The sequence below is a fragment of the Canis aureus genome, chromosome 3 (assembly GCF_053574225.1).
Source record: "Canis aureus isolate CA01 chromosome 3, VMU_Caureus_v.1.0, whole genome shotgun sequence".
Lineage (NCBI taxonomy): Eukaryota > Metazoa > Chordata > Mammalia > Carnivora > Canidae > Canis > Canis aureus.
The window spans coordinates 19,776,574-19,803,650 of NC_135613.1; the positions used below are offsets into that span (position 1 = coordinate 19,776,574).

The 27,077-nt window shown below is 40.2% G+C and overlaps 1 protein-coding gene and 1 long non-coding RNA gene across 8 annotated transcripts in view; one reads left to right on the forward strand and one right to left on the reverse strand.

Annotated features, from left to right (window-relative positions):
- LOC144310238 (uncharacterized) overlaps positions 1–18,215 on the reverse strand; it is a 29,343-nt gene extending 11,128 nt beyond the window's left edge. For 2 of the 4 annotated variants that reach the window (XR_013375939.1, XR_013375938.1), the window contains exons 1-2: positions 18,078–18,215; positions 16,164–16,509 (exon numbers count right to left, since the gene is read on the reverse strand). This is a non-coding gene — a long non-coding RNA (uncharacterized LOC144310238). Of the gene's footprint in view, positions 1–7,314; positions 7,464–16,163; positions 16,510–18,077 lie in introns of all 4 variants that reach the window. The other 2 variants (XR_013375941.1, XR_013375940.1) reach the window with 2 other exon arrangements.
- CDH13 (cadherin 13) overlaps positions 1–27,077 on the forward strand; it is a 1,003,185-nt gene that overhangs the window by 266,571 nt on the left and 709,537 nt on the right. The window contains exon 1 of one of the 4 annotated variants that reach the window (XM_077890996.1): positions 18,213–18,342. The exons of the other annotated variants lie outside the window; for them this stretch is intronic. Within the exon in view, the coding sequence (XP_077747122.1) occupies positions 18,300–18,342 (43 nt within the window). The 5' untranslated portion in view covers positions 18,213–18,299. Of the gene's footprint in view, positions 1–18,212; positions 18,343–27,077 lie in introns of those variants that run through there. 4 annotated transcript variants of the gene reach the window in all.

Sequence of the window (27,077 nt, forward strand, 5' to 3'; positions counted from 1 at the left end):
GTGTGTGTGTGTGTAGGGGGGGCTGTTGAGGGTCATCTCACTTTGCACACCCATTCCATGAGCGGGCTCTGAGATAAGGGATCAAGGACAGTTATTTATTTGGGAGGTGAAGGAGCCACAGGTGGAAGGTTAAGAGGCTGGGACTGGGAAGGAAGGCAGTTAGCTAGTGAAGCTCAGCTCAGTGCAATGGTAACCAGTGGGGTCCAGTGGGGCCTCGTCCTTAAGGGGAACACTAGGAAACCACATAAAGCATGCTCAGAGTTATTCTACGCAAGGGGCAAGGGAGCCCTGGGGAATTTATACCACACCTTACTGTCGCTCTTTGTTTAAAAGCTGGCAAAGCACAAGTTAGAGGAAGTTCTCTGGCAATGCAGGGCAGTGCTACATTGAAAGAGCAATGACTCATCTAAACATTCTGTTCCCCTGCAATCCAGCAACATGCTCCTTTGTATTTACCCCGAGGAGCTGGAAACTTAGGTCCACACGAAAGTCTGAATGTGGATGCTTATAGCCATTTTATTAATAATTGCCCAAAACTTGGAAGCAACCAAGATGCCCTTCAATAGGTGAGTGGATAAATAAACTGTGGCCCATCCAGTCCAAGGAATATTATTTAACAGTAAAAATAAATGAGCTACCAAGCCATAAAAAGACATGGAGGAAACTTACACACATATTACTTTTCTTTTCTTTTCTTTTTTTTAGAAAGAGAGAGTGCAAGGGTGTGAGCAGGGTAGGGAGGGGCAGTGCGAGAAAGTGAGAATCTTAAGCAGGCTCTATATCCAGTGAAGGACCCCACATGGGGCTCAATCCCACACTCCAAGATCACCACCTGATCTGAAATCAAGAGTCAGACACTCAACCAACTGAGCCACCTCGGTGCCTCTACATGCATATTACTAAGTGACAAAAGCCAATCTGAAAAGGCTATGTACTGTATGATCCCAACTAGATGACATTCCAGAAAAGGCAAAACTATGGAGACAGTGAAAAAAATCAGTGGTTGCCAGAGGCTGGTGAGGAGAGATAGATCAGTGGGTAGAGCACAGGGGATTTTTAGGACAATGAAAACACTCTGTATGATACCACAGTGATGGGTACATGTCACTATATATTTGTCCAAACCCACACAATGTGCGACACCAAGAGTGAGTCTTAGGTAAACTGTGGACTGTGAGTGATTATGTGTATCGATGTAAGTTCATCAACTATAACAAATATATCTCTCCAGGCTGTGGGAGAAAGCTGGTATTAGGGGGAACTATGATTGTGTTGGGGCAGAGGGCTAACAGGAAATCTTGTGCCTTCCTCCTAATATTGTGGTGAACCTAAAATTACTCTAAAAGAATTGTCTTAAAAAAAAAAAAAAGAATAATAATGTTGTCAGGACAAGGATAGGAGTGGAATGCCAGGAAAGGGAACTATGAGAACCAAAGTCTGAATTTAATCACCGCCTCCTTTGTGCCTGTGACTTGGCAGGTTCTTGCTAGAATCCAGATTAGATTCCAGAGCAGGTTTCTGGCTGGTATGAATGAAATGATCCCCCATGTGGTCCCCCACCACAGCCCACTTATTAGTAACAATAATAATGCATAAGATGTGTTGAGAATTAACTGTGTACTGCATGTAATATCTCAACCCATGTAGCCTTCACAACGTTTATTGAGAAATTCTCCTACTATCCCCATTTACCATGGCCATGGGGGAGGAGGAACCTAAGGTTCAGCAACTTTAAGCAAATTGTCCCTTGTTGCACAACTAATGAGTAGCAAAAATTGGCCCTTTAAAAAAAAAAAGATTATATTTATTTATTCATGAGAGACACAGACATAGGCAGAGGGAGAAGCAGGCTCCATGTAGGGAGCCTGTTGTGGGACTTGATCCTGGGTCCTCAGGATCATGCCCTGGGCTGAAGGCAGGCACTTAACTGCTGAGCCACCCAGACATCCCTTGGCCCAATTTTTAAAAAATATTTTATTTATTTATTTGACAGAGAGAGAGAGTGCATACAAGCAGGGGGAGGAGCAGGCATAAGGAGAGGATGTGGGGCTCGATCCCAGGACTCTGGGATCATAACCTGAGCCAAAGGCAGATGCTTAACCTACTGAGCCACTGAGGCACCTGGCCTGTTTTTTTCAACTCGTCACCTGCAACCATGATTTCTGCCAGTACTGTTCTCTCTAAAAGGACCCAGGCACCTACCAATTAGTATTAACAAGTCTGACTTTCTCAACCACTGGAAGTATTTCCAAAAGTAACAGAGCAAAGAAATGGAAGTTGTAATGGTTTTCTAGGGTGAGACCCCTTCTCCTGAACTGATCAGAACTGGTATGGGCAGAAGGGCCTAACACTTCTCAGTGTGTGGAGGGGATGGGGCTCGGCCATCCTGGAATCTACGACTTGTGAGAGCAGAGAATGTGGAAGTTACACGCTCCATTTAGACATCAGTGTTCTCTAGTACAAAATGGTCCCCTAGTTCATTAATCAGACTCTCCAAATTTGTTTAACTCATTATTTATAGCATCGTTAAATCCAGTGACACCAAAAGGTGTCACCGTGAGCAGCGGGAAAGTCCAACTTTAATCCTCAGAAAATGTGTGAAATGTCTTTCTTTCCCTCCCTTATCAGGAACGGTGGGTGGAAGCCAATGTTAAATTTGCACGATGTGCAATGGTCTAAACTTTCACTGAATCCTAATCAACTTAATACCCTGTTGCCTTCTTGAAACTGGATGATGAACTGTAACCCGGAGAGGGCTTAAATAGAACTCAGGCCTGGATGCTCCCTGCAAAATAGCCTAATTTGGTGGTTACAGCATGAGTCTTGTATGTGCAGTGATCAAATCCTGTGTTTTCAATTGTCCTTTTTATGGCCAATTAAGATAGTCTTAGGATATAGATTTAATATCGGAGTAGTCTAATGTAACAGACTAAAGCATGCCCTCCCATTACAAGGAGAATGTCTTTTCTGACAATGATTCTCTGGATAAGTTTTACAGGCTTCCATTTCTGAACTTGACTCGAAGGGCCGAAGCAGCACATTTTGGAAATGGTTTTGTAAACTGTAACGAAGGTATCTTTCTTTAGCAGCTTCCTGCCCAAAGATGGCAGAGTGCTTTACAAACTTATCAAAGTGATATACAGGGATCGTTTTATTCTCTGCTGAAATACAGGGACCTGAGGGGAGCTGCAGTCAGTGGTGAAAAATCTTAGAGTTGCCGGGTCAGCGATGGGGACAGAGGGTGTGCAGCATCTAAAATACTCACCTAAATGGGAGGGCCTGTTTAGGTGGGTGGAAGAGCTATGTGCTCCAAGGTGACACTTTTGCAGAAAGGGGTCACATGAGTTTTGATGCTCGTTGTCCCAGATGGTGTGGTGGTCTAGCTCTGTGTCAGGATGATTCTTCCCTTGGATCATTCAGTTCTTATGAGCCACTTTAAGGCACCTTCTGATATACGTGCTCTAAAAAATGGGCACGTTCCACTGCTCTTCAGTTTTTAGCATAGGAGATCATCAGAGGGGAACTGATATATCTCGGCTTCTTGAATGACAATTAACTACTGGGAAGACCCATCTGAATGATAACATGAAGGAAAAGCAGCCTGGGCTTTAAAGGACATGCTCAAAGCATTTCTGAGCAGAAGGCTTTTTGACTATTTTAATTAGTAGTTTAAAGTAATTTATATTTAATATATCAGATGTTTCTGTGTAGATAGCAATGTTTAAATGCATCCAGACAGTGCATTCCTTTTTATTCTATTTCCTTTCTATAGTCCAAAGTTTAGTTCCATGGGATAAGCATTTATTCATCACCTTCCATATACATTATTATTACATTCAGGGTGCGTTAGGGAATGCAGAAATGAATTAATCCATGGGCTCCAAGGGGCTCAGTATGGTCGGTAAGAGATTCATGTATAAATCATTCAAATGAAAGGAAGACTCTGAAAACACTGTGATAGATACACACACACAAAGCCTGGTGGCATACTTAGGCATGTTGTCAGCATTTTTACATGTGTTGAAATATTTGATTGTCATATTTCTTAATTTTAGTTATGAATTAAGAAAGCAGGAGATCTAGAGAATCTTCTTCATTGGAAGATGGTTGTAAAATCTACAGAGTTTTTATTTCTGCATCCTCATGTGCACATTTGGGCTTTTCTTGGGCAAAATTGAGTTTACCATAGTTCTGATTAACATGTGGCAAACTGAAATATGTGGGAATATTCGGAGACCTAAAAACTGGAAAACTTACATATCCATAGTCACAGAGCCTCTCACTGTAAAAATAATTACTGAGAAATATAAGGGGGCAAATAAAAGCGAGGGGCCTTTGTCTCCAAGCCAATAAACCATAACAGTGGTAACTTATGGGGAGCAGGGTCAGTGAGGAAGGAAGGCTGAATATCACTGCTATCATCAGAGAAGGGAAATGGAAGGGAAACACTCACAAATGAGAGGAGGGATCAGGCCACATTAACTGTAGAGAGGGGCCAGTTGATACTGTGGGGTCAACGGAGCCATGCAAGAACATGACCATACTGGTCACCTGTTGGTGAACCCAAGAGAAGGACATACAGGATTAAGCCAGATGGGTGCCCTTGTTAGGGAGAAAGAACATTTCAGCTCAAATTCAGAGAAAAATATAGACATTTAAAAAAAAAAACAGACACACTAACACAGAGCACAGTAACAAAAGATATGAAGGTTTTAAAAGGAAAATTCTGATTAAACAATTGCACAACCCTGCAAGAAAGTTGAGAAAGGAGAGAGAGAACATATATCCCAAGAGGTATATTGTGACAAAATGTGAACTTTTTAGATCAACTTGGTTTAAAAGATAGCATACAAAAGAAACTGAGGTACATATGAGGAGCATGACCCATCATAACTGTAGAGGTGCCTAAAGCTTCTTGCCGACAGCAAGTTTCAAACAAGCCAAAGACAGCAGAAAGAGGTTGGTGCAGGCAATTGTGCACAGACCTACCATCTGGCAGATGGCGCCCTGGTAAAGATGGCAGAGTAAATGCAGAACCACGCAGGCTCAGGTCACCTCCATTTTTATGATCAAGGAAAATAATAATCACCTTGTAAAAGGGTTGAAAAATTACAAATAGGAGAAATTGGAGTCCAAGATAGTTGAGAAGATGATAAAAGTGCATCCTATTGATTTAAGTGAGTTCACATCTAGAAGACTAGATGAATTATCTCTCACAGAAGACACAGAGAGCATTGTGATTGCAATCTTAGCAAAAGTTTCTGTAATTTTTGAGACATTATGGAGAAAAGCAATGTGACTGGGTAGGAGATGGCCATGGCCAACATTTTAAAAAGATAGAGAACATCAGTTCTGGGTATCAAAGACCATGAAGCTGAACTTAAACCTTTAGTAAAATTATGAACAGATCTACCCATTCCTCCATCTGTCCATCCTCCAACCATAAATTCATATTCATTCAGCAAATATTGACTGACTACCAACTGTGTGCTAGGCACTGGGGACATACTAGCAAACAAATATGGATAATCCTGGTTCTACTAGGACTTAGATTCAGATGGGGGTGGTTATAAAAGGACTTTGTGAATTCTAAGAGGGTAATGGTGGAGATCCTGCAAAGGCCAGTGTCAAAATCAAGGGGGGATGGGGGCCAGGTTGGGTCACAAACCCTGTGTTAGGATGTTTTCCATTGCAAATGCCAGAAACTCAATGAAAATTGGCCAAAGCAAAAGGGCATTTCATGGCCTGTGTATGTGGGAAGTTCATGAATAGTCCCGGCTTCAGGACGGGGTGGACATAGAAGTTCAGATACTACCTATTACTAGGACTTTATCTTCATCTCTCTGCTTGCCTTTCTTCTATGTAGGTTCCATTCTCTCCACCTTTTTTGTTTTTTGGGGGGTCTTATTTCTTTGTTTTATTTTTGTTTTGTTTTGACAGTCAAGATAGCTTCCTGTAGCTCCAGGCTCGAGTTCTATCTTCACAGCAACTGCAGTGAAGAGAGGATCTATTCCCCTCCAGAATAAAGTTCACTTTTATCAACATGGGTCATGTGGACCTCCATGAATCAGCTACGTGGCTAAAAAAGACCAAATAAGCTGATGGTCCTGGCCTGGGTCAAGGTTAAACGTCCCCTCACGCACCCGGGATAGAGTCAGTTTGTCACCCAGATGGACTGTGATTCTGTCGGGGTGGAGAGAGAAAGGATGCAGGGCAGGCAAAGCCAAGTCTCTGTGGCAGGCCCCCAGTGCACAGAGTCAGAAGTTTTAAGAGCATCGGGGATCTGTTTTCTCTTCTATTCGTTCCTGTTTTTCCTTTTTCTTTTCTTTCTTCCCCCCGCCCCCGACTTGCTTCAAACCTCCAACACAATAGTGAGTAAAAGTGGATATCACTGCCCTCTTCTGAGAGGGAAAGCATTCATACCATTAAATATAATGTTAGATGCAGGGTTTTTGTTGAGGAAGTTTCTTATCATGTTGAGGAAGTTTCTTCTCTATTCCAAGTTTATGGAGTTTATAGCGTTAATTAATGCTTGGATTTTATCAAATGCTTTTTCTTATCATGTTGAGGAAGTTTCTTCTCTATTCCAAGTTTATGGAGTTGAGGAAGTTTCATGTTGAGGAAGTTTCTTCTCTATTCCAAGTTTATGGAGTTTATAGCGTTAATTAATGCTTGGATTTTATCAAATGCTTTTTCTGCATCTATGTGTTACTTAGGTGAACTGTGACTTCTCCTCTCCCCCCTTTTTGTTTCTTGGCCAGTCTAGCTAAAAATTTGTCAATCTCAATCTTTTCAAAATACCAGTTTTAGGGCACCTGTTTGGCTCAGTTAGTTAAGCGTCTGCTTGTGTCTCAGGTTATGATCCTGGGGTCCTGGGAGTGAGCCCCACATGAGGCTCCCTGTTTCAGAACTGGGGGGGTCTGAAGTGCAGACTGAGTGCTGTATGATTCCTCTTGTTGAGAGGGAGAGAGAGAGCAAAACTCACCAGAGACCCATGAGCCCCCCTGCTTCTCCCTCTCCTTCTGCTCCTTCCCTGCTCATGCTCTCTCTCTCTTTTTCTCTCTCTCAGATAAATAAATTAAATATTTTTTTAACAAACAAAAAACAAAGTACCAGTTTTTGGTATCATTGATTTTCCCTATTGTTTTTCCACCACTTATTTGAAAGAGGCCATTGGCAAACTAAATTTTATCTGGCTGGACAAGTCTGTCATATAAGGGACCGAGACAGGCAAGAAAGACACACGGAAATGGATTTCAAGTCTCCAAAGGACTGCAATTCCAGAAAGAAGAAAAAAAAAAAAAAGTATCTCACCCTCCACAAGTAGAACTTACATCAGTGTACACAAATTATAGAGAAGCAGGGGGGCCTGGATGGTCCAGTGGTTGAACATCTGCCTTTGGCTCAGGTGGTGATCCTGGGGTGCTGGGATCAAGTCCTGTATCGGGCTCCTCACAGGGCGCCTAGAAGGTTTCAGACAAAGGCCAGTTCTCAGGCATATCATGGAGTGGAGTCCTGCCCTCGCATGTCCTTGGAGGCAATGAGATCTAGTGGGACATGACACCAGCCAGTTTCACTTGCTCCCTTATAACTTTGAGACTCAGTTTCCCCAGTTTTAAAAATCTACTTAGCACACTAGCTATGGCAATTCATTGGGATAAATGTATGAACCTGTGGGAAAAAGATTGCAGCATGGAGAGAGTAAGTGCTTAACAAGATTTTGTGGGTTTTTTCCCTTCTTTGTTTCTTTGTTGCTTCTTCGTTGCTTCTATGGTACAGACTGTTGTCTTTATTCATTGCATTTGAAATGATTTGTTATAATTAAAGATAAAGAGGAAATTCCTGGGTTGGAGATTGGGACTGTAGTACTGCAGTTCCAACCATTTCTCTCTGCAAATCATCGCAGAGTTCCTTAATCTGCACCCCAAACGCAGTGTTTCCTGATCCTTGGACTCAAGGCATGTAGGTGTCTAGCAACTGCCTTCTCAGAACTTCTAACAAGTCATGAATTAGAGATTTTTATATTCAACCAAAGTTGATAGAGGATTAAATAAGTTATTTCGTAGGGAAACTAGCTATATGCCTTTTTTTTTTTCTGTAAGAAGATGGTACATGCAAATCTAGAAACTCAAGTTTAGCAAAACAGAAGATAATGATGAAGGACTTGCCTTCTATGTGGTTGTTTTATAACAAAATGCAGAGTAACTGCCACCTTCATTCAGAAACAGTATAAAACCCTGCACCACCCCCTCCACCCACTTTATGAAAGTCAACATTATTTTAAAACAAAAACAAGGTTAGGGGCATCCAGGTGGTACAGTCAGTTAAGTGTCACACTCTTGGTTTCTGCTCAGGTCATGATCTCAGCATCATGAAATCAAGCCCCCCACCCAACTCTCCACTTGGCTCTACGCTCAGCACAGTGTCTGCCGGAGATGCTCGCTCCCTCCCTCTACCCCTCCCACTAGTGTTCTCTCTCTCTCTCTCTCTAATACAATAATATAAAATTAAATCTTAAAAAAAAAATTTAGAATTAGGACAGAACCTATTTGCAACTGAGTGGCTTCAGGGAAAAAAAAATCAAAACAGATTTACTCAGGTTGTTGTGGTGGTGTTAGCTTTTTCTCAGCTGCCGTACATTTGTGATTCTCATTTCTGCAATACCACTTCAGTAGTTGGAGCCATTACATCCTATCCTGTGTTGTCAACTGGGTCCTGAGGTTATTCTAGCACCTTGAGAAAAGCTGCCATCTGCCTACTTTTAGAGCTTTTAAGATAAACCCAGAGAGCGCTAGGAAAGCGGGTAAGTTACCGTTATCAATATGGAATGTGAGGTTTCCTGTACAATAGCACCACCTCTTTTAAGTCACCATGGCCAGCGCTTCTCAGAATGCCTAATGATGTAATAAATAACGTGTGTGCTGAGTGAAAGCTTTGAGTAATGGAACCAGCTAACATTTACAATTTTATTAGGGACGGACTGTCTCAGATGTTCTTCGTGCTGTTATTACCCTCTTGTTAAAGCTGGTAATTTTTGTTTTTAAAGCACTTTGGAGACACTCATTGATACATGTCTGAAAAAAAAAAAGATATTCCTTTTTCTCTTAAAAAAAAAAAAGTTCCCATGAGACTTTACAACTGTGTAAGAATAATACTCTGATTGTTCAAGTGGGTGGATTTTACAGTCTCTATTTTTCATCCTTTAATCATCTTAAGAGATCCTGGCTTTCTTCACCATGAAGTGCAGACTGAGTGCTGTATGATTCCTCTTGTTGAGAGAGGGAGAGAGAGAGAGAGCAAAGCTCACCAGAGACCCTGATCCTCTGGGTCGCTGCTTCTGTTTGCTCTCAGTAACACCCAATAGGGCCTGAGCTCTTATCAAAGAGAGAGAAGCTAAAATTAAAGAAATGGCCCAGAGCCACTGTGGCCACACAGAGCACCCCCAGCCAGTGTTTAGAGGGGAGCAGTTGCTCACCGTTCCTGCAAATGATTGCCAGATGGCAATGTAGACTCAGTGTTGCCCATTCCACCCATTTATCAGGAAAAACTGGAAATAAACCATACTTGATATCTGTATTCAAGGAAGGGGGAAGGGGAAAAGGCAATGCCAGCCTTTTCATCAGGAAAGCCAACACTTGCTCTGGAAATCTGTAAGACTTCTGCCTAAATCCCATTGGCTAGCACAGGTCACGTGGTCATATCTGCTTATCAGGCTGGGAATGGGTTTACCTGCTCAGCCATTCAGTGAAAGCCAGGCCAGGAAAAAGGGAGTTAGGAATGGGTGTTGGGCCAGCTAGCTGGAACTGCCTGCCAACATGTACTCATTATATTTAAATATTGGCTCTATACTAAAGGAAACAAAACATGTCAAAGAGCCAGATATGGCCCACAGACCTTGGGTTTATGACCTTTACATGAGGCAAATCAATGTCTGTCCTTGGTATCTCTCTGCCTGTCACTTCAATCCTATAATTTCCTGATTCAGTGATTCTAAGCTTCTTACCACCAAGGACTTGTCTTACTTTATTTTTTTTTTCTTTTCTGTTTTCTCCCTGGAATCCATCTGTTGGAACATTCTGTCTACAAACTCCTTTTGTTAGGTAATAATGAGTTTTCTCATTTTAAAAAATTCAACAAAGACTTGCAGAACTGCCAACCAGAGCTTCTGATCGACACAGGATAACCAGCAGGAGAGTTGGTATAATTCCAGACAAAAATAAAAAAAATTTTAAAAGACATTTTAATTAGATTGTGCAAGTTTATCTTGGGTGAATAGATATATTCCACTAGGATAGGGTTGCTAACTTTTTCTGTAAAGGGTCAGATGGGCTTTGAAGACCATATAGTCTGTGGTGCAAATATCCAACTCCACGCCATTGTAGTACAATGTGGAGTACAATATAGAAATGGATGGGTGTGGCTGTGTGCCAATAAAACTTTATTTTTTAAAGAAAGGCTGTGGGTCAGCTTTGGCTAGTGGACCATAGTTTGCTGACACTTTCAGGATGCCTTTAAAGGTATTAAACTATTTTTACAGTCCACTTCCTACTTTTCTGAAACTTTAAAGTCCTGATTGGGGGCACTGATTTGCATAATAAAACTTGCTCCCTTACCACTCTCAGTCTGTCCTGACTTTTACTTTGGATCTCAACAATATTCTTAGAAATGATGTCTCCACATTCTTCCCTGTGCTGTAAAGCTCATCCTTGGCTTTGAGCTTGACTCTTTCTCCAGAAGTCTTTACTAGGTCACTAGTGAAGTCAACAACCACTAGATCAGTAGATGGAGGTGAGATCTCTTAGCTCTTTAGGCACACAAGCTTTGGAGATGAAGCTAAGTAGGAATCCTAACTCTTCTGCTCTCCATATTTGTAGTTATAGTCAATTTAATTAAATTCTATAATATCTGAGGTGTGGACAGGAGGACTCCAACCAAACCAGAGTTCTCCCCTCAGCTTTGTTGGTGGGGGATTGTCACCGGCCCATTAATGACTAAGATGTTCTACTCTGCTGTGCTATATTCCAGTGTCTAGTTATACTTGTATAGCAAACCTTTACGAATTTAATAGCTTAAAGCAACAGTAATCACTTATTTTATCATGAATCTGAAATTTGGGAGGGCCGCTGAGGACTGCTTATCTCTGGTTTTCACCATCTCAGTTGTGGCAGCCTGTAATTCCCTAATATGTCTGGGGGTTGATGCTGGCTTTTGACCAGACCACCCACATGTGGCTGCCTGGGCTTCCTCATAGTATGGTGACTGGTGCCAAGAGTGAGCATCTCAGGAACAAAATAGAGAAAAATAACACATTTTATGGTGCTTGAGGCAGTGAGAAGTTCCACTGAGTTTCAGGGAGATGGAACATGGGCCCTACCACTAGATGAGAGGCATGTCACCATAACTATCACATTGCATGAAGGGAATTAGAGATACGATATGTGGTGGCAGCAATTTGGGGGAATTCAGTCTCCCACAGAGAGTATAATTTGAGCTATTTTTAGCCAATTTCCACCATGTTCAAAAAACCCCTTAGTTGAAATTACAAAGGGATACCTCATGTGGGTGGAGACTGCCTGAGGAAAAGTCAAGATTCTGGTATTTAGATGACCCCAAAACAGGTGAGGAGTCTTCAGATATGTTGTTCCCTCTTCCAATAGCTTTTCCTTCCTCTTTCCCTGGGAAATTCCCAGTTCTATTTTTTAAAAATTTATTTATTTATTTTAGAGGGAGAGAGAACATGTGAGTAGGGAGAGGGACAGAGGGAGAGAGAGAATCTCAAGCAGACTCCCTCCCCTGGATGTGGAGCCCAAATACAGGACTTGATCCCAGGACCCCGAGATCATGACCTGAGCTGAAACCAAGAGTCAGATGTTTAACAACTGAGTCACCCAGGTGCCCCCCACCATTAAATTTTAAATTTAAGCATAGAAGTTTTTCTTTAGTGTCTTCCCTCCTAGGCCTGATTTTTTCCTCATCATATCCCTTACCACACTGTACTACAACTGCCTGGTTCTGTATGGGTCCTGTCTGGACTGTGAGTGATGATAGGTAAGAGACCATGCATGGGTTACTCACCATTCTGTTAATACAACACCCTCTCTAGCACACAGCAGATAATCAATGAATGAGTGATCAGTGTTAATGGAGTTTCTTTATATCTCTGTATGCAACAATGAGTCAGTGAACATCAAGAGAACTAATTGATTCTTCATAAACAATGTTTGAGCCTTTTCAAAAATAGTCATTGCCTTAGGTACTGAGACTGTAAGATAAAATTGCTGATAAGCTCATAGTCTAGTCAGGGAGACATGTGGTTCTAATAATCATTTATATTTATTAGTCCTTACTACATGCTGGGGCACTGAGTGATTTTATTATATTATTAATTTAACACTTGCAACAATCTTTTGAGGTTAGTCCTAAAATTGACCCCCTTTTATAGATGAGGAATGAAACCACAGTTAATAAATGGTGCAACCAGGATTCAATACAAGTGTAGACAATGGCTTTCTCCCACAACATACACAATGAAGTGAAATTCAGCACTTGACGTAAAATGGCAGAGGTGGCATGGAGATCTTTGGAAGTGCAAAGGAGGGAATAAGTAGTTTTATTTAGGGATGGAGTTAGGTGAGTCTCTGGAGCAAATGAATAAAAAGCTAGAGAATGGGCAGTTCTGCTAGGATGGCTATCATGGAATTTTCTGGAGAAGAGGACAGGAATATGGGAAACCTGTAGCAACACCAGGCAGCTCATCAATGCACCAAAGGAGCTTTATGGGAAAGGGGAAGGTATGGGCTGCTGGCTTAGTATATCCTTTGAACTCAAACTGACACCAGGAGCCTGAGGGCATGGACCCAGAGAAGCTGATAAGAGCCAAGAAAGCAGAAGCCTGGGAGAAATCAGACATATTGTTAAGCTATGAGGAGGGTAACTCTTATCGGCTGCTTATAGGAATGTAGTTGGCTAGGACCACAACTATGGGTGTGGCAGTGGCTTCCAAAGAGAGCCAAAGGAGGGCAATGAAGGGATGACATAAATCACAAGGCAGGGGGCTGTTGGTAGTCCTCACAGAGACAAGGGAGATGCATCTAAAACTGATAAAGTTTTGTTGCTTTTCTACTTATTTCACCCCTCAAAAGGACAGGGCAATTGAGAGCTTTTCCAACATAGGTATGTGCCAGAACTACATAGATTTTGTTTCTTTTTTCCAAAGAATTATTCTTTCATTTTCTCTTTCCAGGTGTTTTAGTTTCTGTAATTACAATCACTGTATGTGCTTTTTGAAAAAAATATAACAATAAGGAAGTATAAAAATAAAAGTGAAAATTTCCACTCTGCCACTTCCAATGTACCATAAGAGGGGTAATGGCTGTTAATGATTTGGTGTGTTTCCTTCTAGATGCTTATCAAGCTATATACAAAAATACTATTTTAGGGGCGTCTGGGTGGCTCAGTCGGTGAAACATTTGCCTCTAGCTCAGGTCATGATCCTTGGGGTCCTGGGGTTGAGCCCCACATTGGGCTCCCTGCTCAGCGGGGAGTCTGCGTCTGCTCCTCCCCTTGCTTGTGCTCTCTCTGTCTCTCTCTCTGTCAAATAAATAAATTAAAAATAATCTTTAAAGACTCCTAACTCTGGAAAACAAACTAGGGGTGATGGAAGGGGAGGAGGGCAGGGGGTGGGGGTGAATGGGTGACGGGCACTGAGGGGGGCACGTGACGGGATGAGCACTGGGTGTTATTCTGTATGTTGGTAAATTGAACACCAATAAAAAATAAATTTATTATAAAAAAAACAAATAAAAAAAATATTTTTTAAAAATGAGATTATACTGTTAGTACTTTTCTGCCATTTTCCATTCATATATATATGTATGTATGTGTATATATATATAGTGTCATGTGTGTATGTACGTGTGTGTATGTGAGACAGAGATAGCTACCTAAGGTTTTTGGTTTTTGATGTTTTGATGAGTGGCCACTTTCCTAACTGATGGGCATCCAGTTTTTCTCTAGTTTGTCACTCTTATAAGCATTGCAAAAATGACATGGCTTCACACAGACCCGTTGAATATAGGATTGAATTCTAGAAACGGTATCACTACACTGAAGATAGGCCCATTTAAAATCTTGACAGATACTACCAAACTGCCTTCACAGAGCCCTTACCAATTCATCTTGCCACCAAGAGCATTTGAAAGTGTCTTTGTCCCCACAGCCTCACCAGCTCTGGATACTATCAACATGGAATATTGTTATTTTCATTTGCATTCATCTTAAGACCTTTTCTTGAGAATTCAATTCTTCCTACATAAATAAAAATTGTCCGAGAGTTTTATAAGTCCTTTAAAAACCCCACGGGTTTCAGTAATTCACAGATTTGAATGGTTGAACTTCTTTATTGTTTTTTAAATCCTGAAGTAATGGAAGATTTATAAAGAGCTTACACTTTTTATATCTGACATTTAATGAGAAATCACTGGAAATGTTGGCTATTGGGATGAACACAGTGTTATTCAGATTAATTGAAACCCCTTCTTCTTCCCATGTGTCCACTTTTCTATTTATTGATCAAGTCTCTTTTTTTCTGACATTGGAATGGGAAAGTTTCCTCTCAATATTGGTCTAGGTTGAATACTACCCATATAGTCAGCATCATCTTTGTCCAGTACTTGGGAGGTACTTGCTCTTGGAGAGATTTCCAAGTTTTGGTGATACAGAAGCTTTTCATTGCCTGCTTTTGGGACCATTATGTATGTTTTTGGAATTACTGGATCACCTTCAAGAAATGTTGACCCTGTGTTTTTAACCATTTCACTCAAGTCTACATAAACTGTAGAAGTCACAGATCTACAGCTGATGAATTTTTACAAACTGAGCACACATATGTAACCAGTGCCCAGAGAGAGAGCATGGCCAGCCACTGGAAGCCCTCGGTACCTTCCCAGCCACTGTTCCGCAAGACTAACACTGTTCTGACTTTCAGTAGTATGGATTAGTTGGCCTGTTCTGTATTTGATGTAAATGCAGCCATATGGCATGCTCTCTCTTGTGTCTGCTTGGCATCCTATCTTTTTAAATAGTATAATAGATCGATAGGTCATGTTTAACACACATATTCATGGCACACCAGGAGCTTTTCTAAGCACATTGTATGCATTATATTAAATACAGGGGTGTTAAATATGAATCACATTTGGAGGTTTTGCATTTTGAAGTAACTCTATAGCTAGAATAGAGATGTCAAAGATATATATTTCCTTTTCATACATCCAATGTATGTACTTTTTAATAAATAATTTATTAAAATTAGGAACCTCTTCTGAGCCATAATTTCACAAAGAGCTCCCCACCTGCTGTCCTTACAGTTGAAGCTTGGAATTAGCGTTAATAAACATGTTACGATGTTCTTAGGATTCTGAGCAGTGATGCCATTAAATATATCACTTTAAATAGAGCACTTAAAATTAATGCTATGAAGCTTCAGGGATGCCTAAATAAATCAGTGTCCAAATTCACCCCAGGTAAGAAGGGCAGTGAGGACTGAACACCCCCTCTGTCCATTTCCTTTTCAGAGAAATGATGACCTATCAGGGAGGACATTAATCATTCCTGTTCCCAAATTAGATTAAAATTCTGAGGTTTAAAGCTTACCTTTACCTGAAGATTTTAATATTCGGCCTTTGGCTTTATCATTTCCTAACAGGCACAAATTTTGCTGGTTCTCACAAAACAGTTCTGTTCTGTTTCTATTACCGAAGAGGCTAAAAGCTCTGCTGAAGCAAATTCCAAAGAAGGTTTCATTTCCTCCTAGCAAAGATCTCCTGGGGAAAAAAACTCCTAGAGATTCTTGTGATTAGGTAATTACATATGTGACTCTGCTCTGGAAACTTGTTTCAAACTCACTTATACTTGGGTTGTTCTCACCTCCTGCACTAGAAGGTGGACCTAATAATGTCATTAATCTGAGTCCCCCATACAGCATCTTCTCATCAAGTAGTTGAAGGTACCTAGAAAATCATATTAATTTCTATTTTGAAGCCGTATCTGATAACAAACAAACAAGAAAAAAATGATTATAGTCACTGGCAAACGTGGAGAATTCTACTTTCCAGTGCTAAACCCACACATCTGCTCTGCAAAAGATTGGAACATGCACCCACCTTTGCAAAATGCTTCAGCCATTCAAGCCTTGATGCTCTGAGCATGAACAGAAGTCAGGCAGTCTTGCAAACAATGTAGAAGCAAGAACTGTGTCTCACGGTGTCTTTGGTTGTGGGAGTTAAGATGGCCATAGAAGTTCTGTGGGACAGAGAGCTCTCCTTCACCTGGTCTGCATCTAGTGTGGAGTCTGGCCATGGGTGGATGTGCAGACAATGTTTACTGAATAAAAAGGGGCCATGGCGCAGCCTGCTGCTACATTCCATGCTAACTCATGGAAAAAAGTCATTTCATTCAGTGAGAAGGACGCCGCTGCTTTGCATGAGGACAGACCTATGGGTTCACCAGCTGAAGGGAGGAAAACATTCTAGATTAGTGGTTAAGAGCATAGGTCATATAAATAAGGCAAATAATGTTAGTTATTTTTAGTATATTTTTTGGCATGAGAATGTCTCATGAAATATTTGAGACATACTAAAAAATATGTATCTGAATATATTTTTAGAAGATTTTATTTATTTATTCATGAGAGACACACCGAGAGAGGCAGAGACTTAGGCAGAGAGAGAAGCAGGCTCCATGCAGGAAGCCCGACATGGGACCAGATCCCGTGACTCCAGGATCACTCCCCGAGCTGAAGACAGGTGCTCAACCACTGAGCCACCCAGGTGTCCCTATTTATCTGAAATTTAAGTTTAACCTAACTGAACATCCTTTATTTTTATTATTTTTTTTTAACAACCCTAAGTCAGTCCTGCTCACTCCATTCTTACAATGTTTAGTTTTCAGGCAATCATTCCTAAAGACATGAAAGGATTATTTTTCAAAAGTCATGTGAGCTTAGCTGTTTCTAGCTGATCTGTAAGGGAAGTCTTGACTTTTTTCCATAACCTTCTCCATTAAAATAGAGGATGATTCAGTCACTAAGAAATGATGGGCTTCTCAAGACAATACTCACAGGCAGCGTGAAAACTATCATCCAAATGCTGGTCAATTTTGAGTGCATAACCTTTACCGAAATATAGTTTTCCATGAAACAATGTCTATTTGAGGAAGGTTTCTGTTGGCAAGCCCAGCATTTGTTCCTTACCATAAACCTTCACATTTTATAACTGGCATCAATGAAGATGTGATAAGCAGAAATATCTGATGTATTGATGGCATGTTTTTCTGGTTGACACTTTTGATAACAGATTCAGGAATCAAAAATAATTTTATAGGCTTAAATGGTGGGCTGAATTATTAGCAATTAAAGTAGTAGGAAGAAAGATAAGATTTTGTACTTGGGTCCAATGAACTGCACTAGTTACAAATGTGAAGACCCATGACTTAGCAGAATCATAAATCAAAGTAAGAGTTATTTAAATTTGCTTATAAGACCACTGTGTCATCTTACTGATTTTCTTTTCTTCTCTCTCTCTCTTTTTAAATGCTAGATCTTTGAGTGAGGAGATTTTATGAACTGCTAGCATGGCTGACTCAGATGATTCTGGAGGCATGTTTTCAGGGTGCAGTAAAAGAGCTCACAACTATTTATGTAAAGTCCTTTCGAAGTCAAGGCTTGGTACTGTTTGGATAAATGAAACACAACTGCTTCCCAACATGCTTTCCTAGCACTGGGTGGTTAAGAAGAAAGTTAAAAGGCCCTACATGGGAAACCATTCAGAGCCAGTGGCTCTCAAACCCAAGGTTGTATCAGAATCACCTACATCCTCCATTTACACAGTGAATCCCAGTCTCAGAGTTTTTGACTCAGAAGGTCAGGGATGGGCCCCAAGAACTTGTATGTAAAGATTCTAAGCTGTAAAGTTCATATTAAAAAGTTCCTGCCCTAACTATGAAAGTCTGTGACCAAGATGAAAACCGGGACCTGTGCTCTGAGAATAGGTAGTATTGATTCTACTTGTGTGCGTTACCTTCCCAGGAGCCAGACTTCTGAGGGTTTAGGGCAAGGTTAGATGTGGGTGGGGAGGCTTGGTCCATCCATTTTCCCCTTGGTAATCAAGTTCTATGGAATCTTCATTGATTCCTCTGACAGTTCACCTTTGAAGTCCATGGCAACACAGCGCCAAGAGCAGAGATGCTTCTTCATCAGGGTCTCTGTGCCATGACCTCAGCGTGGCATCACCATAACCCAAATGGTGCCACACGGTAGCATTTGGCTTCTTGTCAAGACCTCAGGTACCATAAACAAATGACAGCCATAGGGTTTTCAGTTGTATTTTGTCAGGAAAATGAAAATAATAATAGGTATTAAACTAAATCCATAAACACCTGTTCCTTGCTGATAGGGTGGCCACACTCATTGTTACATTGTTTTGTGTGTATTTTTTTTTCCTGGAGCAGCCATTTCACAAGCCATGATTCATGCAATGTGCCACCCTCAGAGATATCAAGACCTATTTGCATAAATATTCACAATCATGCTTCTAAAGCTGTTTCCTTACTTCCCTTTGTTGCTGTTTTACTTTTGATTGGAGGTCAGATGAAGCAGTCACTAATTGAAGCTATTCTCACACACACACACACACACACACACACAATATATATATAGTTGAATTAAAAAATCCATGAGAACAGAGCCAGCACCTCTTTTCTCAGAGAGCTATCCCTAACCCTAATGTAGTACCCCACACATGGTAGCTACACAAAATCTGTGACTGACTGAATGAATAAACATATATTTCGTTGCAAGACAGTGATCTCGAAAGTTACCTGTTGATCCTTTATGTGTTAACTCGGAACACACAGGACTTTATTCCTGGTGTGAACCAAATGCAGATCTTGAGTTCAGCTTTACTAACATCTCCTTGTTCCCTTCTAAAACTATTTTGTAGCAAGGACAGTATTTTTATTGTTTGTAAGTTTAATCCTGTATATTCATTGGTCATATCTACCACATTTATTTCCAAAGATTTTCCATGGTTTATTAAATACAATTGCACAAAGGTAAATGTTTTTAAAACACATAAGATATAACACAGAAAAACCATAGAGAGATATAATTATTAAAATGTAGTACCAGATTTGCTTTGAGTTTACAAATAACCATGGAAAAAAATGGAAATGTGTCAACTTAAGTAGTTCTCATTGTCTGATTTAAAAAGAGAACGAGAGAGAAGCATTACAAGTGATGGGAAGAGAAAATTTTTCCCCTACGCATGTATTTCTGGTGGGAATGCATCTTAAGAGCCTTTACTAAAAAGAGCTCTGAGTTACACAAGGAATAGCTTTTTCTTTTTTTTTTTTTTTTTTTTTTTTTTGGGAATAGCTTTTTCAACAGCTATATTGGCAGAGGTAGAAAAACTTTCTTCGCCTGGTTACTTTGTATATCTTACCTCAGTAAAGACATGAAAAGGAATCATGATAAGGTGAATGCATTCCCACAGAGAGCTAAGCTTCCTGGTGATCAGACTTGATTCAGGAATAGCACTCAGTGTACTGAGAGGATTAAATGATCAATGTCTCTTTCAGATTAGCCCTCTCAAATATCAATGATCCCCACCAGCCTTGGAGGAGATAATGAGGTAATTTCAATATTGAGCATTTCCACAAAGGGTCTCATGTATGCAAAGTCTGTGGGGTTAGAAAGATGACTCGTCGCCTACATTGCATGGCCTGCATCAGTGCTGGCCTCCCGTGAGGACATGATGGTCCATGGCCCCAGTCCCTGAGCCAGTGGGGACATGTGAAACGCCATGACTTTGTATGGGTCTCAGTTGGGCTTCTCAAGAAGAGACTGAATTGTGAGTGCAAGTATTTTTTTAAGGAGGTACAGGGCACATCAGAAATGGATAAGAGTCAAGAAAAGAGGAAAGAGAATCAATGTAGCATGCCAGATGAAGCCATGGTAGGCAGCTACGGATTAATCCCATAAGAAAACTCTGTAAAAAAAAAAAAAAAAGAAAAGTAAAGAAAACTCTGTAAACTATGTAGAAGGCATGCCTCAGAGTTACCCACCTGAAGAGAGAGGGAAGGGGATATTGATCAATTCTCTTTAGTTGACTGTGTTTACTCCTACTCAGTTGGTTGAGGGCTGCTCCCCTAGAAAGGCTGTTAATTCCAGGGCACTTCCCACCAGAGAGGCTTCAAGACTGCCATATACACAGGCAGAGAGAGCAGTCTTCTGTACCTCTGGGGAAAGTCCTAAGATACAGAGCAGCAGACCCTGCAATCACAAGTTATCTGGAGCACAGTGAAATGGAGTGGGGTCTGAGACATTTTCCCAAGACACTGGCAGCTTCTCTCGTGTATAAGATGCCTTTAGAAAGCAGTGGCCACAGTGTTGAATAACTCCCCAGTTGGCTCCAGGGCTCTGTCAGATGAATCAGTGTTTTCCTCTATCAATTCTCTTCACCTCAAGTAGAAAGACTCACCATAGTCTCTGTGTCTTTTTAACACCTCTCTACACTTGCTAATCACTTTTTTCCAGACGAGAAAGTACACTCAAGATCATTGCTTTTTTGTAGACACCATTATCTAGTTAAGAATGCCCTAACACTGTCTTGTTTCCACTGGGATTTCTCCTGAAGAGTACCTTCTATTTATGTAAGACCATATTGTTCTTCTATCTACAGTAGTGAGATGGTTTCCTTTTTAAATGAAGGTATGTAAGTAAGAAGTAAAAGTCAATGTGCAGAAAGAAATTAGTGACATTAAAAATATATCTAGTAGGGGATCCCTGGGTGGCGCAGCGGTTTGGCGTCTGCCTTTGGCCCAGGGCGTGATCCTGGAGACCCGGGATCGAATCCCACGTCGGGCTTCCGGTGCATGGAGCCTGCTTCTCCCTCTGCCTATGTCTCTGCCTCTCTCTCTTTCTCTCTCTGTGACTATCATAAATAAATAAAAATTTAAAAAAAAAAGAATAGCTAAAAAAAATAAATAAAAAATAAAAATAAAAATATATCTAGTGATGTGCTGGTATATGTTTGAAAACTGGGTCTCTGGGGGAAAAAAAAAAGTCTGTAGTTTGTAGTGTTTGCCTATTTCTGGGGTGTAAATCCTCCCACTATGACTCAAGTCAGAAATAGCTACCACCGTGACACCACTGAATATATACAATTGGTTCTCACAAGCTGGAATTAGCCAGCTCCAGCACAGTTCTGGGGATAATAAGTCTCACAAAGATAATAAGTCTCACAGCTTGTGTTCCATTCACAAAACACCTCAGGGGTAAAATAAAGGGTGGAACTTGTATTCTCTTCCAAGTATTTCAAAGATTTGGTACTTAGGTGAGTTACAGGAGTGCCAGTGGATGGAACAGTAAGAATTACTCCTATTTAAACCAACATTCAGGTGGAATCCTGACCTACAAACAAAGTACAGAGTTGATATTTCACCCAGTAAGAAGGTAAGCATGAAATATTACCAGTCTCCTCCATTATGGTTGTTCCTTCTGGTTTCCTCTGGAACAGGTGTTTTTAAGAAGCACTTCCTTCCCACTGGTTCCCATGAGCTACAGTGGTTAGCCCCAGGTCGCTGAATGTCTGAACTTAGTTTACCCATTTCTCTAGTCATTACTGCTAATGCTGAGAACTCACACGAGCCTTTGGATAGTGTGGGTATATTTCATTCCCTTCTTGGTTTGATGCTATGCCTACAATTTGGAAATGAAGATCTCAGCAAAAATCCTAGTTCAGTCATATATGTTGCCTTGAACAAATTACCCCCTTAAAATGGAGGAGGTAAAATTAACAACCAACCCATGGACTAATTAAGAAGTTAGAGCTGCTAAACATCACCATTCACGCTCAATGGTAAAGCAGGGTACAAACCTTAACCAGTCTCCTTGTGACTGTTATTACTGTTATTACTATTTACCCTATAGATTCACGTGGGCTTTGCAATCATTTTAGTGCCCTGTTCTGTAGTTTCATTCTTTGAATTCCAGATTCAACTCAGGTGAGGTTGGCAAAGCAGCGATCACCGAATCCTTCTTGCTTGCTTCACCTTAGCTGGCTCCTGCTTCACACATCTTTCAAGATGTTTGTAGAAAACTAATCAGCATCTACGTTTGTTTTCCAATTTTCTTTTGCTCGCACATACCATGGCCACTTGATTAGCAATCAGCGCTGTGTTGGCAGCCACATACAGGCCCCATTCCTCCTAATCAGGGATGGAGGAAGCAAACGCTGGTGTTTAAAGGGAACCCTTTTTTGAGCTCTTGTCCCATGACTCTTAATTGTTGTAGTTCTCAAACTCAACCCAGCTGCAAGCTTTATTAGGGAAACATTTATTCAGATAACAAGCCTTGGGTATGAAAGAGGAGTAATTATTTTGCAAATGCATTTGAATCACTGTATGCCATAGTGCAACTCATCTCCCAAATGGAGAAGGTGCATTTGTGCACCAAATGTTGGGCTGGAATGTTGCTTTGTAGATGGACAATATGGCAAGCATGTGACTGGGAGCTTCTGGCAAATGATAGAAAAATGGAGAACTGAAAAGACACCAGCATAACAAGAGGTAAAAAAGTGATCAAAACTCTGAAAACTAAACAGCATGAACAAAATGCCTAAATTTCATTCATGAACATGTTTGTTCATTTATTCTTTCTTTCATTCATTCTCCATCAACTGTTTTTGAGCCCCTATCATATACTTTGCTCTCAAAGAGCTTAATGGGAGATAAGCAATGAAAATATGTAACCCATGTCACCTGAGATCTCCCATCTTATGAAGTTGATATAACATTGGCCCAAACCCACAGACCAGGCCTTGTGAATGTTCAGTGATATCTATGAACTTTTTGGGATTTCATGGAGCTCACATATCAATGGTCACTCTAGCTCCAAGACCATGCTCCTGCTTATTTAGTTGGTTTGCTTTATTGTCATCTTCATTTTCCACAATCCACATGTAGAAGGTGGCCCCTCCCTTTTCTTTCACGCACACAAAAAAATCACAGAAAGCATTGTGTGGGTAGCACACTTTACTGAAATTCTAGGAAGTTGTATTTGGAGGTTGTATCAACTCCCAATGATATATTAAACACGACTATTCTTAAATGTTCTTCCGGCACCAGGCACATTTTCTTTAGCTATCTACACCCAGTTCTGATTTCTCACATCTCACAATTTTCTTCTCCCACCTCCCTTCTCATCTCTTTCCTTTAATTTTCTACCCTCTGTGCTGGGCCTGTTCCACGCTAGGAGTCTATTCCGTGTTCCTGCTTCTTCACTAATAATCTCCAGTCCCAACTACCTATATCCAGACCCAAGATGCTCTCCAGGATGAAACACCTTGTTTCACATAAAAGAGCTTACCTTTGGGGTAATTTAAGGAGTGCTTTATATATTCTGAATTTAAGTCTTTGATAATATGTGTATTCCAAATCTCTGCTTGTCTTTTATGTTCTTATTGATGTCTTTTGATAAACAGATATTCTATATATTAATGAAGAATATTCATTTTTTCTATAATACATATTGCTTATTTGTCTCGTTAAGAAATATTTGTATGTCCCAAGGTCACAAACATTCTCTACTATGTCTTCTAAACACTTGATTTCTTTAATTTCCATCACTAACTTTCATCTCAAATTAATTTTGTGTATGGTATGAGGGATCAAGAATTGTTATTTTTTCTGATTGTTCCAGCACTGTTTATTGAGAAGAGAGTCCTTCCCCCCATTGAGTCGTAATGACCTCTTTGTCATAAATTGAATGACCACACACGCATGCTCTCTGTCCTGTTTCCTTGGCTTTTATTTTCATCCTTGTGCCAATACGAGGATGGTAATTTTTAATCATTTTCCTTTTCACATAGACATTTAAAATATCCTGTGATAAGTACTCTGAGTAGAAATATAGGCTATAATACCTGCCAGAGGACCTAACCTAGAGGGTCAGAAATGCCTTTCTCAGTAGATGTCATTTAGACTGAGAAACACTTTACAGGTGTGCACTTCAGGACATGTCCACTCTGCTGTTCCCTCACTTTATGACAGGTGCACTGATTTGGTTGATGTAAACCACGTTGTATATGCACTGGCCTGGAATAATAACACCAATAAAATAAAGAAGATACTCAGGTAGAGGCAGAATAGCTTCATTGTAAAGAAGATTGTGAAGATTGAAAAGAATATGTGATTTGCCCAAGGTCGCAGAGCCGGTGAATTCTGATATCTGGCTTGGCACTCAAGTTTCCCAGTAGGTCCCAGGAGATCATAACATTGCATCACCTCTGGTTACTGATGTTCAAGCCCCTAGGCTGGAATGTGGTGACCCTTATGTTTGTACTCAGTTCTGTTTCACTCCAAGACTATGCTTTATCCAGTACCCTTGATTGCCTCCCTGGAAGAGCTGAATTATTTGTATGCCTCAAAAAGAATGAACTAATTGATTCTCATTTTAATATAGTAACTCTGCTCTAACACTATCAATATGTATCCAAAAAATCTTATGGTGCATGACTAATTGCACTTTTGAATTATATACATTTAATTACATATTTGATTTGATAGTTTAGCATTTAGAATTATTGCCATTTCCTACTTACCGATCTTCTGTTCTTACATTCTAATTGTCTTTGTTAGACTCCTTTCTTATGCATAGAAAATAAATGTAGACATGATTTCTTCTTTCCGTATGTGTATATTATATCTCACTTTAGTGGCATGAGTGAGATATGATAGTATAGAGCAGATCAGTCCTCATAACGTACTCTTCATAGGATGAATCTCCTAAAGTATGCTTTTGTTGTAATGGTTGAAATGTCCGTGAAAGATTTTGTTTTTCTGTGTATATAACTCTCCAGTAGTGAAAGTTTGTATTACTTAAATGGAAGAAGAATTCATGAAAAAAAAAAAAAAAGTAATTAGCATAAGACTTTGAAAATCCTTTCTGGGTAAAATAGGCAGCTCTTTCTTCTATTTTTGAGGCTCTGATTGACAGCTTGGCTATTACCAGACAATGTATGCTTGACACAGTATCTCTGGATAAAACCACTAGCTTCTATCAAGTCGATCAAATATTTATTGAGCACTTATTATGTCCAAGACACTTTGGGGAAGAAGTAAATATAAGCCTGCCCTTGCCCTTAAGGATATATCAATTGAGATACAATTTAAACTGCTGCGATCAATTACACAGATGTCTCTAAATTCAGTCTCTGGGTGCTCGGTGTAAACAAGACAAAATGTGCTGATAATGAATCTAGTTTCCTTTGTCATGTGATTTGACTTCCTGCATCATTGAAGTAGGCTCGTATTTTCCTGCATCCTCCGCAATTATCAGCATCAACTGATTCCACAATCTATTGAGAAAGAGGGTTCAGGCAATATTGTTGGTCTCTGCATCTTATTCAAGTCTTGATTCCACTGCTGTGAAGGCACTTAAATAGCCCTTTATCAACTCAGACCCCTCGAGATTGAGTATTTAATTTCTCTTCATCTCCAGCCTTAGGAAATAACCCAATTCATTACTTAGCCATTATTTAATTCATTACTGTCATTAGAGATCAGGAGAAGCATCTCACCAGGGCTGAGAGTACATGACAGACCTCACCTCTCTTCGTACAGCACAATGAACAGGTTATAGAAGGATCCTGATTTGAAATTCCATTTATAGGATGTGATTTTATTACATTTACCAGCGCCAAGCTTCTGCTAGATGACTAACCCGATAGAAAGAGGTTTGCTGCCCAAAGTATTGCCAATACTTTGTGTCTTCAGGGAGCTTTAGTAGACTCCATGAGATTGCTGATCTCTTAACAGCACAGAGCAAATGGACAGAAAAGTGTATCAAGAGGTAAATGCACAAGGGAGCTGCTTTCTATAGATTGGGGCGGGCATGGGTCATTTCCTCCCAGAGGACATTTGGCAATATCTGGAGATAATATTTGTTGTCACAGTGGAGAAGGAGTATGCTACTGGCACCCAGTGGGCAGGGGCCAGGGATACTAACATCCTACATTGTACAGGGCAATCCCTCAACAGAATTATCTGGCCCAAAATGTCAACATTTGTTGAGAAGCCCTGAGCACCTGCCCATTGCTGACACCTACTAAAACTATACATATTGTGTTGTATGCCCCTGTGGATTTGTTTGTTTTTAACTGATTATTGAGATAGGATAGATGGATTTAAGGCTCTATCTATCTATCATCTACTGTCTATCTAATCTGCCTACCAACCTATTTATCCCTTACCTACTTCATCTCATTAAGTATTAAGTAAAGCAGTTTATAAGAACTACACTCAATAAGGTAGTTAAAAAATACATCTAAACAAGAGAAAATTTAAAAATATACAGGGGAAATATCAATTAAAGTGAGTAGTATCAACTGTGCAGAATATATGACACTGGTCGTCTGACAAGTGTGATCTTTAAATTTGCTTTAATTTTCTTTGAGCTTCCTATTAGCCAAAAAAATAAAAATAAAAACAGCTATTATACTTATTATATTAGATATTAGATATTAAGCAATGCTTATAGTAGTTCAAAGGCATGTCTCACTTGGAACTTAACATAGATGATGGACAGCAACTGCTTTTTATGTGAAGAAAGATGGCAACTATTTCTAGTTTTTTGGACCATAAGACTTCTGATCACTGTTCTGATCACTTTTGGATGCCACTGTAGCCTTAAAGTAGTCATCAGTGATATGTAAACCAACAGGTATGACTGTGTTCTAATAAAACTTTATTTACAACAACAGGCTATGTGCCAGATTTGCCCCTCAGGTCATTGTTTGCAGATCTTTAGTGTAGATCTCAGCAATACCCCTAAGTGAAGTGAGAAACGGGTTTTAAGATGATGCTTTTTTGACTCCTGAGTGTAAACTGAGAGCATAACCCTATGGGACATAAAGCAAGGCTTTCTGCACCATTGGCAACAACAACAAAAAGTCACTTCAGACTTTTTACTGTAATATATATCAAGGATTTTGTATTGTATTGTTTTGTTTGTTTTCATT